We start from the raw sequence: 20,014 nt of genomic DNA on the forward strand, positions 1-20,014 counted from the left end.
TGGATGGGGTTGTTAGGGAGGTGAATGCAAGAGTTTTGGAGAGAGGGGCAACTATGCAGTCTGTTATGGATGAGAGGGCTTGGGAAGTTAGTCAGTTGTTGTTCGTCGATGATACAGCTCTAGTGGCTGATTCGTGTGAGAAACTGCAGAGGTTGGTGACTGAGTCTGGAAAAGTGTGTGAAAGGAGAAAGATGAGAGGAAATGTGAATAAGAGCAAGGTAATTAGGTTCAGTAGGGTTGAGGGACAAGATGACTGGGATATGAGTTTGAATGGAGAAAAATGGGAGGGAGTGAGGTGTTTTAGATATCTGGGTGTCGACTTAGCAGCGAATGGAACCATGAAAGCGGAATCGAGTCACAGGTTGGGGGCAGCGGCGAAGGTTCTTGGAGCGATGTAGAATGTGTGGAAGGAGAGAACGTTATCTCGAAGAGCAATATTGGGTATGTTTAAAGGAATAGTGGTTCCAACAATGTTATACGGTTGCGAGGCGTGGGCTATAGGTAGGGTTGTACGGAGAAAGGTGGATGTGTTGGAAATGAAATGTTTGAGGACAATAAGTGGTGTGAGGTGGTTTGAGCGAGTAAGTAATGTACAGGTAAGAGGGATGTGTGGAAATATAAAGAGTATGGTTGAGAGAGCAGAAGAGGGTGTGTTAAAATGGTTTTGACATGTGGAGAGAATGAGTAAGGAAAGATTGACATAGAGGATATGTGTCAGAGGTGGAGGGAAAAAGGAGAAGCGGGAGACCAAACTGACGCTAGAAGGATAGAGTGGAAAAGATTTTAAGCGATCGGGGCCTGAACATGCGGGAGGGTGAAAGGCGTGCAAGGAACAATGTAGTATAGTGGGGTCGACATGCTGTCAATAGACTGAACCAGGACATGTGAAACGTCTGGGGTAAACCATGGAAAGGTCTTTGGGTCTTTGATGTGGATTATACATGACAGCTAGAGACTGAGTGTTAACGAATGTGGCCTTTATGTCTGTATTCCTGGCGCTACTTCGCTGAAGCAGGGGATAACTATGCTGTTTTCCGATAGGGCGGGGTGGCGCCAGGAATGGATGAAGGCAAGGAAGTATGAATATGTACATTTGTATGTATATAATGTCTGCGGAGGTGTATGTATATGTATGTATATGTTGATATGTATATATAAATATGTATATGTGCGTATGTGGGCGTTAATGTATATATAAGTGTATGAGTGGATGGGTCATTCTTCGTCTGTTTCTTGGCGCTACCTCGCTGACGCGGGAAACAGCAGTTATGAATTATGATAATATAAACCAGTAACTTCTACCACCCTCAAAAAACAGAAAGAGAAAACTCAGAAAGCACCAGTATGGGGGAGATGCAGCTAGCGAACTAAGCTAATCGTCAAGACCAGCACGGACAACTGCTGAAACCCGACTTATTGGAACACGAGAGCCGTGAGCTCACCAATTGGCCTTCAACACTTTTGTCAGTGACTGTACACGTATCAGCGCGTGTGCAGCGATGAGCTCACCATCCATATTAAGTGTGCACACCACAGAAATTGTCTGTACCTTCTCTCTTGTTTCTGAATAACTTTATCCAAGCATCAAGCTTTTATTCTTTCATATATTCCATTTATTATTTTTTAATTGTATATAAGGAAACCTTCCGTTTTGTCTCCCCGTGTCTGTCAAATTAAATCAGGAACTTAGACATTATTACCGTCCTTCACCAGGTAACCGTGTTTTAGACCATCGGATCTCCTGGTGGATCTGTTGAAGAGCTAAGTGGATGAAACGGTTCGCTTGATCTGTAATTCGGGTTGCTCATTCACAAGCTACGCCCACTTCACATCGAAGTCCCTTTTCTATACAAAAATTGTACAGAACATCCGGCTTATCACTGAAGCATGAGTGATTTATTTTCTTTATAGCTACATTTTCTTCAACTCTTTATTTCAGTCAAATACACCATTGATCTATGATCGTCTCCTATGAAAGCGTCACTGCCCAACTACACACTAAGATCAGCAACCCGTCCAATGTTTTGAGTTTCTGAAGTTAGATGATGAGTATCATCAGTTCTTATATGAATTTCAAAATTCAGTTAAGACTAAGTTGAGCGCATGACCTTATCTGTTACCGCTGTAACATTAAATGGGACAGTTTTTATTCGTACAAATCTACTAACATGTAGGGACAGGAGTGACGGAGGCGCTGATAGCTTTAGTGTTGTTCAGTTTGTAGGCATTGAATATGCTTGTATATTGTAAGATCACAATATCAGAGTTACAACGATATTATGAGCTAACTAACAGTATCAGTGAAGGTGTCAGCTACCCAACCACATCTATCCAGGGCCACATGCCTAATACTACAGGTCGTGTATGCATTATAACCCCTGACGAGTTTGGGGCTCAAGTTCTGTCTTCTCATGAGAGTTAGTTTTCATTTCTTTTTTCCTCAGTGCTAACATCGTATCAACACTCACTGAAGCATAGTCATTATTTTTCACATTATAGAGAATTATGCATATTTGATCAGGCAAATAGCCCCAGTGATAATCCTAACAATGAATTTTCAACTCACAGGTCGCTGGGGTCTACCACTGATTGGCTACATCCCACTAACAATGAAGACCCTAGAAGAACAGTTGGACGACTTGTACAAGAAGCATGGTGATATCTATGTGTGAGTAGCATATCAGTATTAAGGCTCCAGCATGTTGTGGCACCAGCATGTTGAATACGGTACATTGTTAGAGACGACCTGGTGGAGCGAGGGTCGGCTCCCTCAGATGTCATCGGTAGGCCAGGATGAATTGGGTCATCTAAGGTGTTCTGTTAGCAGTATGTGTATGTGATCACGATTTGTATGTTTAGGAGAGAGAGAGAGAGAGAGAGAGAGAGAGAGAGAGAGAGAGAGAGAGAGAGAGAGAGAGAGAGAGAGAGAGAGAGAGAGAGAGAGAGAGAGAGAGAGAGAGAGAGAGAGAGAGAGAGAGTTTTACACTCGTTTTGCCCCTTCTCTTAACCTTGTTTTTATGAACTATATCCTTACTCTTATTTACACACACACACACACACACACACACACACACACACACACACACGCACACACACACACACACACACACACACACACACACACACAGCCTAAGCCAGGTACCTATCCATCGACCAGTCTAAAGGGGAGAATGAACGCTTGGGTTGTGTGTGGGCCGATTTCTATTTGAAAGATTCGACCGGGCTGGCCTGTGCTGACTCATGGTCAGTAACACTAACGACGACACCACAGGGTGTGTGTGTGTGTGTGTGTGTGTTTGTGTGTGTGTGTGTGTGTGTGTGTGTGTGTGTGTGTGTGTGTGTGTGTGTGTGTCATTTTCAGATGTACTTTCAAATGCCTATAAACATATAAATGAGTCGCTTTTTTATGGCAACAGAGGATTTTCATTAACGACAAATATCACATTTGCTGACACTTCCGTCAGTTTATCTGCAATGATACTCTTAGAGGGATCCGACGTCATCTTACCAAATATAAACCAGTTGTAGGTCAAGAAGATTTCACCTTGACGCCTTGGAAGATGTGAATTTTTCATATGGGACTCGCAGGTACCGTCTTGAATATGTTTGTACTTGGGAGAACTCACAATCACTCCAAAGGTGAATATGAACGTAGCAGAACATACGTTTCAGAGATTATATGGTTTAAGAATGATGATCTCTGTGATTATGAAAAATAATCAGGTATTAGTTACGGAAATAGTGTGATCTTACAACTATTTTGAACACCTGAATAAAGTGTTTAAGATTCTTTAATTATTGGTTGTATCTTGACGTTGATGGCCTTAATAACTAACCAACCAAGTATACCATTCTACACAGACAAGTTATCTTGAGTGTTGTCAAGGTATCTTCTGGGTTGCTTTCGTACTTTGATGATGCAGGTGAGTGGAGTGATATGATTATGAAAGAGAATAAGGCCGTGGCTGGGCATCTCTATCAGCTTATATAGGTGAACACTTTGAAAATTCTTCCCCCTTTAATTCAGGTGGAGGATGGGGACTCAAGTGATGGTGTTTCTACACGACTACAAGCTGACAAGGACAGCCTTTGCTGGTGCAGACTTCATTGACAGACCTGACTGGAATTTGTTCAACTTTTTTGAAGAAATTGCTCTTGGTTAGTCGACAGTTGTATTTCTGTTTTCTTTTCCCTCCTCCTAGCCATCACTTACTGCATGCTCCAGCCCTTTAGATACTAAGTAACCCTCTCCTCTCCCCAGTTCTCGAGATCCAGTCTCTGCGTGGCTTCCATGCTAAGTCCCCACTTTCGGTCTCCTTCCCAAATCCTGTCTAAAACTGCAACCCATATCCACATCTTAAGTTCCCAGCTTGGCCTTCACCCTTAACCCCAATCCTGAGCCTCTGTAGAGGCTAACTGTTAATGAAAGTCTGCTGGAGTAAAATCCTTCCAATACCTGTTGAAGGACTCATGACACAGGAAATGAATATAGATGCAAAGGATACGAAGGATTGAGGTCCTTTCCAAGATGTTTGTAACAGTGAGAGAGTTCACTCAGAAAATAATGTAGTAGGAGTAAAGATGCAAACAGATGTTTAAAAGAAAATACCTGTAAACTTTATGTAACAAAGGAGGATCAAATAATGTCAACTGTGGACTTAATGCGAGATATTTATCAAGTCTATACTTGAACGCATACATTGTGTTACTGTCAACTACTCTAGATGCTAAAGAATTCCATATGTTCACAATCGTGTTGAAGAAAGTACTTCGCCTCATTCGAAGTAAAACGTTTGCCCACGAGTTTCTATTCGTTGATATTAGTGAAATCGGACAAATCTAGCCTTGAGTAGCTTGTTATATCAAAGTTTTCGATAATCATGAAAACCTCTATTAAATCTCCTCCTAACCTCCTCTTTTCTGTGATAGATGAATTAATTTTTTTTTTCAATCAGCTCCCGTGAGATTTGTTTCTTAGTCCTCGAATCATATTGGTAGCTCATCTCTGTACTGTCATCAGTCGGTGTTTCTTCAAGTATGGTGACCAAATCCGAGCACAGTATTGAGCGTGGTGACGCACCAGTGCATTGTAGAGAGTGAGGAATGTTTTATTTCACCTCAAGTCTTTTCCCTCCCTCACCATTTGTAGCTTCTGCACGCTACTTGCTATATCTAACCAATTTGAAGACTGACTTAATCACTACTCTTTATTTGTGGCCAGTCAATCAATTTCCTAGCCATCGAAGTACAACCCCATTTATAGCATGTGACTTAACTTTTGTTAATGATCTTTGATGCAGAACTGAGATAATATACTGTACTATGATTTCCTCTTAGGTATTATTTTGAAATCTAAACATTAAGGGTTTATCAAATGCTATCTGATATCAGCCTGTTCCTCTTGCCTATTATCAAAGAACAAATACCCTGGCTGGACATACCTTGACTAGAAGATCGACTTTCTGCGCTTTGCACGTTTGATGTATGGTACGAACCCTGGCTTAACGGCATTATTTGTCGATAGGCATTAAACCCTAAGACATACACTTGTCCTTGACTAATAATGGACGGAAAGTATTAATTCAGAGTTACTGACAGCTGCCTAGACACAGCAAAACCCACTAGTTTTTCAGTTGAATTGACGTTAGATGGTAGGGTGTTTCGTTCAGCGCGCGCAAGCACCACAGCTAAAATAGTATGTCAGCTCCTGTTTGCAATTCTGGATATTAGCGTGACACCGTTCCCATAGTGCTTCTGTAATTCATGGCTTACTCTCATGTTCAACTCACTGGCAAGAGGAACAAAACTGCTAGCAGATATTCATCGGGTGAGTAACATTACGTTTACGAATGACAATGAAAATCAACGCTGTAATACCTGTGGTAAGATAAGGTCATCATTATTGAAATATCAGGAGCAAATGACAATTAGCGCTGCGTTCTCAATAACAACTGAAGGAAATTTACTTTGCAAGTAACACTGCGAGTAGTTTCTCACAGTAAGTCGTCTGACAGGGAATAAACGTTTTAGGGCACTGCGAAAGCTTTCGCGTTGTGCAATCACTGACTGTGCCTCTAAATAGAGGCCTCAGCCACACACTAAGTGTAGATTCTATCATGAATTAATTGACTCAGGTTTGATTTGTGTTGAGTGGGCACTAGGTGCAAATGCAGAGGCACATAAGTGAGCTCTTACTTTTCATTAGTGAATAATGTGCTTTTTTTGATAGAATCACTGATTTTAGTGCAGTAACTTCTCTTTTACTCTGTTGAAAGGACTGTTCACATGCCAGTTCCCTGTATGATTTAGATCTCTCACAGGCTGAAACATCAACTATATGACTTATTAGCAGATATCAAAGACTTTATATTTAGCTGGTGACTGTATCCGAGGTTATTAGCTTCATCGGAAACAGCAACTTTGACATCATCATATTCAAGATCTGGTTTATAAGGAAAAGGTCAGTCCGTATTCCCCCCTTACTGTAATGATTGATACCATGGCTAGTTCACTTGAGACATTCAAATGTGTGTCACTGTTATAGCACGCATCAATATTTGTTGGATACTCTTTTCTAAAACTACATAAGAGATTTTTAAAGATCCATACTATCATCTGTTGTCTTCAAAACATAAGAGAAAAACATGCTACTGTTGAACCTTATGATTACTGTTAGAAGTTTCATAAGCATAAAGTTACCTCACTTCTTACTTCCTTTATCATACACACAGGCATCGGAGGAAGCAACGATTCTATATGGAGGAACAACCGACATTTCTCCTTGCATCAGCTGCGGGACCTGGGGATGGGCAAGTCCAAGCTGGTGGGGGCAGTGCAGGCCCAGGCCACGAAGCTGGTGGATGAGCTGAAGAAACAAGCTGGAGAAGCTAAACCTGTCCCTCACGCCCTCAACGTCGCTGTTGTTAACGTCATATGGCAAATGGTCGGAGGTAGGGAATGACATTATCCAGTTCCTTGGCACGAGAAGTTTATATAGTTACGCTTCATCATAACTGTTTAGTAACAATGTTCAGGTCGAAGCGTCGTATAAGAGAACTGAAAGGCAAGCAACTCAAGAATGGAGAAACCATTGTGAAAGGGAAGGAGGTTCATGAAATCCATGAAGCCATGCATGTGGGAAAAACTGCAGGAATGTGTGTGCTGTATATGAGGCCGCGTTGTACAGCTAGGTTCGGTAAAATGCTATCTGCCGGCTATATGCTGTGGAATTTACTTAAAAAAGGGGTGACTGTTGTTGATTGGTTAGTTAGGATATTCAACGTATGTACGGATCATGGAGAAATGCCTAAAGGTGAGTGTTCAAATTATAGACGCATAAGTTTGTTTAGTATTTCTAGGAAGTTATATGGAAGGGTATTGATTGAGAGGGTAAAGGCATGTACAGAGCATCAGATTGGGGAAGAGCAGATTGGTTTCAGAAGAGGTAGAGGATGTATGTATCAGGTATTTCCTTTGAAGAATGTATATGAGAAATTATTAAAAAAAAAAACAGAGGGATTTGTATGTAGCATTTATGGATCTTGAGATGACATATGAGAGAATTGATAGAGATGCTTCGTGGAAGGTTTTCCAAGTATATGGTGTGGGAGGTAAGTTGCTAGAAACAGTGAAAAGTTTTCACCAAGAATGTGAGGCATGTATACGAGTTGGAATAGAGGAAAGTGATTGGTTCCCAGTGAATGTCGGTTTGCCACTTAGGTGCGTGATGTCTCCATTACTGTTTAATTTGTTTATGGATGGGGTGGTTAGGGAGATGAATGCAGGAGTTTTGGAGAGAGGGGCAAGCATGTAGTCTGTTGTGGATGAGAGGGCTTAGAAGGTGAGTCATTTGTTGTTCGTTGATGATAGAGTGCTGGTGGTTGATTCGATGAGAAACTGTAGAGGTTGGTGACTGAGTTTGAAGAAGTGTCTAAAAGGAAAAACTTGAGAATAAATGTGAATAGCACCAAAGGTTATTAGGTACAGTAGAGTTAAGAGACAAGTTAAGTGGGAGGTAAGTTTGAATGGAGAAAAAATGGAGGAAGTAGAAGTGTTTTAGATGTGTGGGAGTGTGATTAGCAGCGGGTGGAACCATGGAAGCTGAAGTAAGTCACAGGTTAGGGGAGGGAGCGAAGGTTCTGGGAGCGTTGAAAAATGTGTGGAAGGCGAGAACGTTATCTCGGAGAGCAATAATGAGTACGTTTGAAGGAATAGTTGTTTCAACAATGCTATATGGTTGCGAGGCACGGGCTATAGATAGGGTTGTTCGGAGAGGGGTGGATGTGTTGGAAATGATATGTCTGAGGACAAATCTGGTGTAAGGTGGTTTGGCTGAGTAAGTAATGTAAGGGTAAGAGAGATGTGTGGCAATAAAAAGAGTGTGGTTGAAGGAGCAGAAGAGGGTGTGTTGAAATGGTTTGCAGACATAGAGAGAATGAGTGAGGAAAGATTGACAAAGAGGATATATGCGTCAGAGGTGGAGGGAACGAGAAGTGGGAAACCAAACTCGAGGTGGAGGGATGGAGTGAAGAAGATTTTGAGCGATTGGGGCCTGAACATACAGGAGGGTGAAAGGTGTAGAAGGAATAGAGTGAATTAGAATGATGTGGTACATCGGGGTCGACGTGCCATCGGTGGATTTTTCACTCCATCCTTCCACCTCCAATTTGGTCTGCCACTTCTCCTCATTCCCTCTAACTCTGACACATATATCCTCTTTGTCAATCTTTCCACACTCATTCTCTCCATGTGACCAATCCATTTCAGTACACCCTCTTCTGCTCTCTTAACCACACTCTTTCTATCACCACACATCTCTCTTACCCCTTTCTTCACTTACTCGATCAAACCACCTCGCACCACATATTGTCGTTAAACATCTCATTTTCAAGACATCCACCCTCCTCCACACTGCCCTATCTATAGCCCACGCCTCGCAACCATATAACATTGTTGACATCACTATTCCTTCAAACATACCCATTTTTGCTTTCCGAGATAATGTTTTCACCTTCCACACATTTTTCAACTCTCCCTGAACTTTCGCCTCCTCTCCCACCTTGTGACTCACTTCTGCTTCCATTGTTCCATCCGCTGCCAAATCCACTCCCAGATATCTAAAATACTTCAATTCCTCCATTTTTTCTCCATTCTAACTTACCTCCCAATTGACTTGTCCCTCAACCCGACTGTACCTAATAGCCTTGCTCTTGTTCACATTTACTCTCAGCTTTCTTTTTTCACACACTTTACCAGGCGCAGTCACCAGCTTCTCCAATTTCTCACCCGAATCAGAAACCAGCGCTGCGCTGTATCATCAGCAAACAACAACTGACTCACATCCTAAGCCCTCTCATCCACAACAGACTGCATGTTTGCTCCTCTCTCCAAAACTCTTGCATTTGCCTCCCTAACAACCCCATCCATAAACAAATTCAACAACCATGGAGACATCAAGCCCCCTGCCGCAAACCGACATTCACGGAGAACCAATCACTTTCCTCTCTTCCTACTCGTACACATGCCTTACACCGTCGATAAAAACTTTTCACTCCTTCTAGCAACTTGCCTCCCACACCATATATACTTGATACCTTCCACAGAGCATCTCTATCAACTCTAGATCCATAAATGCTACACACAAATCCATCTGATTTTCTAAGTATTTCTCACATTCTTCAAAGCAAACACCTGATGCACACATCCTCTACCTTTTCTCAAACCACACTGCTCTTCCCCAATCTGATGCTCTGTACATGCTTTCACCCTCTCAATCAATACCCTCCCATATAATTTCCCAAGAATGCTCAACAAGCTTATTCCTCTATAATTTGAACACTTACCTTTATCCTCTTTGCCTTTGTACAATAGCACCATGCATGCATTCCGCCAATCCTCAGGGACTTCACCACGAGCCATATATACATTGAATATCCTCACCAACCAGTCAACAGCACAGTCACCCCCTTTTTTAAATAAATTTCACTACAATACTATCCAAACCCTTCGCCTTGCCGGCTTTCATCTTACGCAAAGCTTTCACTACCTCGTCTCTGTTTACCAAATCAATTTCCCTGACCCTCTCGCTTCACATACTACCTCGACCAAAACACCCTATATCTGCCACTCTATCATCAAACACATTCAATAAACCTTTGAAATACTCACTCTATCTCCTTCTCACATCACCACTACTAGAGGTTTTCAGAAAAAGAAGAGAGAATTTTAGGGTGAAGAGATTGGTGAGATTAAGTAACCTAGGAAAGGAGACTTGTGTGAGGAGGTACTAGGAGAGACTGAGTGCAGGATGGAAAAAATTGAGAGCAGATGATGTAAGAGGAGTGGGCGAGTAATGGGATGTATCTAAGGAAACAGTGATGGCTTGCGCAAAAGATGCTTGTGGCATGAGAAGCGCGAGAGGTGGGCAGAATAGAAAAGGTAGTGAGTGGTGGGATGAAGGAGTTAGATTATTAGTGAAAGAGAAGAGAGTGGCGTTTGGACGATCTTTGCAGGGAAATATTGCATACATATATATATATATATATATATATATATATATATATATATATATATATATATATATATATATATATATATATATATATATATATATATATATATATATATATATATTTATTTATATTTATTTATTTTTATTATACTTTGTCGCTGTCTCCCGCGTTTGCGAGGTAGCGCAAGGAAACAGACGAAAGAAACGGCCCCCCCCCCCCCCATACACATGTATATACATACGTCCACACACGCAAATATACATACCTACACAGCTTTCCATGGTTTACCCCAGACGCTTCACATGCCTTGCTTCAATCCACTGACAGCACGTCAACCCCGGTATACCACATCGCTCCAATTCACTCTATTCCTTGCCCTCCTTTCACCCTCCTGCATGTTCAGGCCCCGATCACACAAAATCTTTTTCACTCCATCTTTCCACCTCCAATTTGGTCTCCCTCTTCTCCTTGTTCCCTCCACCTCCGACACATATATCCTCATGGTCAATCTTTCCTCACTCATCCTCTCCATGTGCCCAAACCACTTCAAAACACCCTCTTCTGCTCTCTCAACCACGCTCTTTTTATTTCCACACATCTCTCTTACCCTTACGTTACTCACTCGATCAAACCACCTCACACCACACATTGTCCTCAAACATCTCATTTCCAGCACATCCATCCTCCTGCGCACAACTCTATTCATAGCCCACGCCTCGCAACCATACAACGTTGTTGGAACCACTATTCCTTCAAACATACCCATTTTTGCTTTCCGAGATAATGTTCTCGACTTCCACACATTCTTCAAGGCCCCCAGGATTTTCGCCCCCTCCCCCACCCTATGATCCACTTCCGCTTCCATGGTTCCATCCGCTGCCAGATCCACTCCCAGATATCTAAAACACTTCACTTCCTCCAGTTTTTCTCCATTCAAACTCACCTCCCAATTGACTTGACCCTCAACCCTACTGTACCTAATAACCTTGCTCTTATTCACATTTACTCTTAACTTTCTTCTTCCACACACTTTTCCAAACTCAGTCACCAGCTTCTGCAGTTTCTCACATGAATCAGCCACCAGCGATGTATCATCAGCGAACAACAACTGACTCACTTCCCAAGCTCTCTCATCCCCAACAGACTTCATAGTTGCCCCTCTTTCCAAAACTCTTGCATTTACCTCCCTAACAACCCCATCCATAAACAAATTAAACAACCATGGAGACATCACACACCCCTGCCGCAAACCTAAATTCACTGAGGACCAATCACTTTCCTCTCTTCCTACACGTACACATGCCTTACATCCTCGATAAAAACTTTTCACTGCTTCTAACAACTTGCCTCCCACACCCTATATTCTTAATACCTTCCACAGAGCATCTCTATCAACTCTATCATATACCTTCTCCAGATCCATAAATCCTACATACAAATTCATTTGTATGTAGGATTCCCTGCGTGTCGTAGAAGGCGACTAAAACGGGAGGGAGCGGGTGGCTGGAAATCCTCCCCTCTCGTTTTTTTTTTTTTTAATTTTCCAAAAGAAGGAACAGAGAAGGGGGCCAGGTGAGGATTTTCCCTCTAAGGCCCAGTCCTCTGTTCTTAACGCTACCTCGCAAACGCGGGAAATGGCGAATCGTATGAAAAATATATATATATATATATATATATATATATATATATATATATATATATATATATATATATATATATATATACATATATATATATATATATTCCCTGGGGATAGGGGAGAAAGAATACTTCCCACGTATTCCCTGCGTGTCGTAGAAGGCGACTAAAAGGGAAGGGAGCGGGGGGCTGGAAATCCTCCCCTCTCGTTTTTTTTTTTTTCCAAAAGAAGGAACAGAGGAGAGGTCCAGGTGAGGATATTCCCTCAAAGGCCCAGTCCTCTGTTTTTAACGCTACCTCGCTATCGCGGGAAATAGCGAATAGTATGAAAAAAACAATATATATATATATATAATGTTTACCTAATGGCGTCCTAGCCCCGTCTCTTCGATGTATATCAACTGACTGTTATATTTCTCTCTTGAGTCTCCCCTGACGATGTGATTATTACACGAAAGTGCACTTGGGAACTTTTCGTGTTTCATTTTCCCCGTGGACTCATAGGAATATCTTGATCACGCGCAAAATTGTTATCCTTTCCATTATATATATATATATATATATATATATATATATATATATATATATATATATATATATATATATATATATATAACTTTCTAAAATGTTTAACTTTCTAAAAGGGGAAACAGAAAAAAGAGTCACGCGGGGAGTGCTCATCCTCCTCGAAGGCTCAGATTAGAGTGTCTAAATGTGTGTGGATGTAACCAAGATGAGAAAAAAGGAGAGACAGGTAGTATGTTTGAGGAAAGGAACCTGGATGTTTTGGCTCTGAGTGAAACGAAGCTCAAGGGCAAAAGGGGAGAGTCGTTTGGGAATTTCTTGGGAATAAAGTCATGGGTTAGTGAGAGGACAAGAGCAAGGGAAGGAGTAGCAGTACTCCTGAAACAGGAGTTGTTGGAGTATGTGATCGAGTGTAAGAAAGTAAATTCTAGATTGAAATGGGTAAAATTGAAAGTTGATGGAGAAGGGTGGGTGATTATTGGTGCATATGCACCTGGGCATGAGAAGAAAGATTATGAGAGGCAAGTGTTTTGGGAGCAGCTGAATGAGTGTAATAGTTGTTTTGATGCACAAGACCGGGTTATAGTGATGGATGATTTGAATGCAAATGTGAGTAATGTGGCAGTTGAGGGAATAATTGGTATACATGTGGTGTTCAGTGTTGTAAATGGAAATGGTGAAGAGGTGATTGGGAATACCTGGTTTAAAAAGCGAGATATACATAAGTATACGTATGTAAGCAGGAGAGATGGCCAGAGATTGTTATTGGTTTGCGTGTTGATTGATAGGCGCGCTAAAGAGAGACTTTTGGATGTTAATGTGCTGAGAGGTGCCACTGGAGGGATGTCTGATCATTATCTTGTGGATGCGAAGGTGAAGATATGTAAGGGTTTTTAGAAAAGAAGAGAGAATGTTGGGGAGAAGAGAGTGGTGAGAGTAAGTGAGCTTGGGAAGGAGACTTGTGTGAGGACGTACCAGGAGAGACAGAGTACAGACTGTAAAAAGGTGAGAACAAAAGAAGTAAGGGGAGTGGGGGAGGAATGGGATGTATTTAGGGAAGCAATGATGGCTTGCGCAAAAGATGCTTGTGGCATGAGAAGCGTGGGAGGTGGGTTGATTAGAAAGGGTAGTGAGAGGTTGGATGAAGAAGTAAGATTATTAGTGAAAGAGAAGAGAGAGGCATTTGGACGATTTTTTCTAGGAAAAAATGCAAATGACTGGGAGATGTATTAAAGAAAGAGGCAGGAGGTCAAGACAGAGGTGCAAGAGGTGAAAAAGAGGGCAAATGAGAGTTTGGGTGAGAGAGTATCATCAAATTTTAGGGAGAATAAAAAGATGTTTTGGAATGAGGTAAATAAATTGCGTAAGACATGGGAGGAAATGGGAACTTCAGTGAAGGGGGCTAATGGGGAGGTGATAGCAAGTAGTGGTGATGTGAGAAAGATATGGAGTGAGTATTTTAAAGGTTTGTTGAATGTGTTTGATGATAGAGTGGCAGATATAGGGTGTTTTGGTCGAGGTGGTGTCCAAAGTGAGAGGGTTAGAGAAAATGACATGGTAAACAGAGTAGAGGTAGTAAAGTCTTTGCGGAAGATGAAAGCCGGCAAGGCAGCAGGTTTGGATGGTATTGCAGTGGAATTTATTAAAAGAGGGGGTGACTGTATTGTTGACTGATTGGTAAGGTTATTTAATGTATGTATGATTCATGGTGAGGTGCCTGAGGATTGGCGTAATGCTTGCATAGTGACACTGTACAAAGGCAAAGGGGATAAGAGTGAGTGCTCAAATTACAGAGGTATAAGTTTGTTGAGTATTCCTGGTAAATTATATGGGAGGGTATTGATTGAGAGGGTGAAGGCATGTACAGAGCATAAGATATGATAAGAGTAGTGTGGTTTCAGAAGTGGTAGAGGATGTGTGGATCAGGTGTTTGCTTTGAAGAATGTATGTGAGAAATACTCAGAAAAGCAAATGGATTTGTATATAGCTTTTATGGATCTGGAGAAGGCATATCATAGAGTTGATAGAGATGCTCTGTGGAAGGTATTAAAAATATATGGGATGGGAGGCAAGTTGTTAGAAGCAGTGAAAAGTTTTTGTCGAGGATGTAAGGCATGTGTACGTGTAGAAAGAGAGGAAAGTGATTGGTTCTCAGTGAATGTAGGTTTGCGGCAGGGTTTTTTGATGTCTCCATGGTTGTTTAATTTGTTTATGGATGGGGTTGTTAGGGATGTGAATGCAAGGGTTTTGGAAAGAGGGGCAAGTATGCACTCTGTTGTGGATGAGAGAGCTTGGGAAGTGAGTCAGTTGCTGTTCGCTGGTGATACATCGCTGGTGGCTGATTCATGTGAGAAACTGCAGAGACTGGTGACTGAGTTTGGTAAAGTGTGTGAAAGAAGAAAGTTAAGAGTGAATGTGAATAAGAGCAAAGTTATTTGGTACAGTAGGGTTGAGGGTCAAGTCAACTGGGAGGTAAGTTTGAATGGAGAAAAACTGGAGGAAATAAAGTGTTTTAGATATCTGGGAGTGGATCTGGCAGCGGATGGAACCATGGAAGCGGAAGTGAATCATAAGGTGTGGGAGGAGGCGAGAATTCTGGGAGCCTTGAAGAATGTTTGGAAGTCGAGAACATTATCTCGGAAAGCAAAAATGGGTATGTTTGAAGGAATAGTGGTTCCAACAATGTTGTATGGCTGCGAGATGTGGGCTATGGACAGAGCTGAGCGCAGGAGGGTGGATGTGCTGGACAATATATGGTGTGAGGTGGTTTGATCGAGTAAGTAATATAAGGGTAAGAGAGATGTGTGGAAATAAAAAGAGTGTGGTTGAGAGAGCAAAAGAAGGTGTTTTGAAATGGTTTGGTCACATGGAGAGAATGAGTCGGGAAAGATTTACCAAAAGGATATACGTGTCAGAGGTGGAGGGAACGAGGAGAAGTGGGAGACCAAATTGGAGGTGGAAAGATAGAGGGAAAAAGATTTTGTGTGATCGGGGCTTGAACATGCAGGAGGGTGAAAGGCGTGCAAGGAATAGAGTGAATTGGAACGATGTAGTATACCGGGGTCGACGTGCAGTCAATGGATTGAACTAGTGCATGTGAAGCGTCTGGGGTAAACCATGGAAAGTTGTGTGGGGTCTGGATGTGGAAAGGGAGCTGTGGTTTCGGTGCATTATTACATGACAGCTTGAGACTGAGTGTGAACGAATGGGGCCTTTGTTGTCTTTTCCTAGCGCTACCTCGCACACATGAGGGAAGAGGGGGTTGTTATTCCATGTGTGGCGAGGTGGCAATGGGAATAAATAAAGGCAGACAGTATGAATTATGTACATGTGTATATATGTATATGTGTGTGTGTGTATTTATATGTGTACATTGACATGTATAGGGATGTATATTTGCGTGTTTGGATGTGTATATATATATACATGTGTATGTGGGTGGGTTGGGCCATTCTTTCGTCTTTTTCCTTGCGCTACTTCGCTAACGCGGGAGACAGCGAGAAAGCAAAAGCAATATATATATATATATATATATATATATATATATATATATATATATATATATATATATATATATATATATTATTTTTTTTTTTATTATACTTTGTCGCTGTCTCCCGCGTTTGCGAGGTAGCGCAAGGAAACAGACGAAAGAAATGGCTCCCCCCCCCATACACATGTATATACATACGTCCACACACGCAAATATACATACCTACACAGCTTACCATGGTTTACCCCAGACGCTTCACATGCCTTGATTCAATCCACTGACAGCACGTCAACCCCGGTATACCACATCGCTCCAATTCACTCTATTCCTTTCCCTCCTTTCACCCTCCTGCATGTTCAGGCCCCGATCACACAAAATCTTTTTCACTCTATCTTTCCACCTCCAATTTGGTCTCCCTCTTCTCCTCGTTCCCTCCACCTCCGACACATATATCTTCTTGGTCAATCTTTCCTCACTCATTCTCTCCATGTGCCCAAACCATTTCAAAACACCCTCTTCTGCTCTCTCAACCACGCTCTTTTTATTTCCACACATCTCTCTTACCCTTACGTTACTTACTCGATCAAACCACCTCACACCACACACTGTCCTCAAACATCTTATTTCCAGCACATCCATCCTCCTGCGCACAACTCTATCCATAGCCCACGCCTCGCAACCATACAACATTGTTGGAACCACTATTCCCTCAAACATACCCATTTTTGCTTTCTGAGATAATGTTCTCGACTTCCACACATTCTTCAAGGCTCCCAGAATTTTCGCCCCCTCCCCCACCCTATGATCCACTTCCGCTTCCATGGTTCCATCCGCTGCCAGATCCACTCCCAAATATCTAAACCACTTCACTATATATATATATATATATATATATATATATATATATATATATATATATATATATATATATATATATATATATATATATATATATATATATATATATATATATATATATATATATATATATATATATATATATATATATATATATATATATATATATAATTTTTTTTATTTTTTTTTTTTTTCCAAAAGAAGGAACAGAGAAGAGGTCCAGGTGAGGATATTCCCTCAAAGGCCCAGTCCTCTGTTCTTAACGCTACCTCGCTATCGCGGGAAATAGCGAATAGTATGAAAAAAAAAAAAAAATATATATATATATATATATATATATATATATATATATATATTTTTTTTTTTTTTTCTTTTTTTTTTGTTTATCAATTTTCCATTTTTCTTTTATACTTTGACGCTGTTTCCCGTGTTAGCGACGTAGAGGAAGGAAACTGATGAAAGAATGGCCCAACCCACCCACATACACATGTATATACATGAACGCCTATACACCCACATATACATACATATATATATCCACCTATACATACATATACATACACAGACATATACACATATATAGGTGTACGTATTCATTAATGTTGCCTTCATCCAATCTCGCCTCCAGCCCACCACACATGAGATGTCACCCTCCCCTCCCCTCGCGTGCGCGCTAGGTAGCTTTAGGAAAAGACAACTAAGGCCACATTCATTCACACTCAGTCTCTAGCTGTCATGTGTAATGCATATATATATATATATATATATATATATATATATATATATATATATATATATATATATATATATATATATATATATATATATATATATATATATATTTATATATATTTATATATATATATATATATATATATATATATATATATATATATATATATATATATATATATATATATATATATATATATATATATATATATATATATATATGCATATATATATATGGGAACTTCAGTGAAGGGGGCTAATGGGGAGGTGATAATAGGTGGTGGTGATGTGAGAAGGAGATGGAGTGAGCATTTTGAAGGTTTGTTGAATGTGTTTGATAATAGAGTGGGAGATATAGGGTGTTTTGGTCGAGGTGGTGTGCAAAGTGAGAGGGTTAGGGAAAATGATTTGGTAAACAGATAAGAGGTATTAAAAGCTTTGCGGAAGATGAAAGCCGGCAAGACAGCAGGTTTGGATGGTATTGCAGTGAAACTTATTAAAAAAGGGGGTGACTGTATTGTGGACTGGTTGGTAAGGTCATTTAATGTATGCATGACTCATGGTGAGGTGCCCGAGGATTGGCGGAATGCTTGCATATTACCATTGTACAAAGGCAAAGGGCAGAAAGTAATTGATCAAATTACAGAGGTATAAGTTTGTTGAGTATTCTTCGGGAAATTATATGGGAGGGTATTGATTGACAGGGTGAAGGCAAGTACAGAACATCAGATATGAGAAGAGAAGTTTGGTTTCGGAAGTCGTAGATGATGTGTGTATCAGGTGTTTGCTTTGAAGAATGTATGTGAAAAATACTTAGAGAAGCAAATGGTTTTGTATGTAGCATTTCTTGATCTGGAGAAGGCATATGATAGGGTTGATAGAGATGCTCTATGGAAGGTATTAAGAATATATGGTTTTGGAGACAAGTTGTTAGAAGCAGTGAAAAGTTTTTATCAAGGATGTAAGGCATGTGTAAGTGTAGGAAGAGAGGAAAATGATTGGTTCTCAGTGAATGTTGGTTTGTGGCAGGGGTATGTGATGTCTCCATGGTTGTTTACTTTGTTTATGGATGCGGTTGTTAGGGAGGTGAATGCAAAAACTTTGAAAATAGGGGCAAGTATGCAGTCTGTTGTGGATGAGAGAGCTTGAGAAGTGTCAGTTGTTGTTCACTGATACATCGCTGGTGGCTGATTCGGGTTAGAAACTGCATAAGATGGTGAGTGACTTTCGTAAAGTGTGTGAAAGAAGAAAACTGAGAGTAAAAATGAATAAGAGCAACGTTATTAGGTACAGTACCGTTGAGGGACACGTCAGTTTGGAGGTAAGTTTTAATTTAGAAAAACTGGAGGAAGTGAAGTGTTTTAGATATCTGGGAGTGGATTTGGTAGCGGATGGAACCATGGAAGCTGAAGTGAATCAAATGGTGGGGGAGGGGGCGAAAGTTCTGGGAGCGTTGAAGAATGTGTGGAAGTCGAGAACGTTATCTTGGAAAGCAAAAATGGGCATGTTTGAAGGAATAGTGGTTCCAACAATGTTATATGGTTGCGAGGCGTGGGCTATAGATAGAGTTGTGCGGAGGAGGGTGGATGTGCTGGAAGTGAGATGTTTGAGGACAATATATGGCGTGAGGTGGTTTGATCGAGTAAGTAATGAAAGGGTAAGAGAGATGTGTGGTAATAAATAAAGTGTGGTTGAGAGAGCAGAAGAGGGTGTTTTGATATGGTTTGGTCACGTGGAGAGAATGAGTGAGGAAAGATTGACGAAGAGGATATTTGTGTCAGAGGTGGAGGGAACGAGAAGTGGAAGACCAAATTGGACGTGGAAAAATGGAGTGAAAAAGATTTTGTGTGATCGGGGGCCTGAACATGCAGATGGGTGAAAGGAGTGCAAGAAATAGAGTGAATTGAAACGATGTGATATACCGGGGTCGACGTGCTGTCAATAGATTGAACCACGTCATGTGAAGCGTTTGGGGTAAACCAACTTCTCGTTCCCTCCACCTCTTACACATATATCCTCTTGGTCAATCTTTCCTCACTCATTCTCTCCATGTGCCCAAACCATTTCAAAACACCCTCTTCTGCTCTCTCAACCACGCTCTTTTTATTTCCACACATCTCTCTTACCCTTATATTACTTACTCGATCAAAGCACCTCACACAACATATTGTCCTCAAACATCTCATTTCCAACACATCCACCCTCCGGCGCACAACTCTATCCATAGCCCACGCCTCGCAACCATACAACATTGTTG

General features: G+C 41.0%; 1 protein-coding gene across 1 annotated transcript in view; it reads left to right on the forward strand.

The window, feature by feature from the left end:
* Positions 1-20,014, forward strand: part of LOC139746949 (cytochrome P450 2L1-like) — a 163,954-nt gene that overhangs the window by 60,427 nt on the left and 83,513 nt on the right. Inside the window, exons 3-5 of the mRNA XM_071658644.1 lie at positions 2,569-2,668; positions 4,028-4,158; positions 6,732-6,950. Of these exons, the coding sequence (XP_071514745.1) occupies positions 2,569-2,668; positions 4,028-4,158; positions 6,732-6,950 (450 nt within the window). The remainder of the gene's footprint in view (positions 1-2,568; positions 2,669-4,027; positions 4,159-6,731; positions 6,951-20,014) is intronic.

The sequence above is a fragment of the Panulirus ornatus genome, chromosome 66 (assembly GCF_036320965.1).
Source record: "Panulirus ornatus isolate Po-2019 chromosome 66, ASM3632096v1, whole genome shotgun sequence".
Taxonomy (NCBI): Eukaryota; Metazoa; Arthropoda; class Malacostraca; order Decapoda; family Palinuridae; genus Panulirus; species Panulirus ornatus.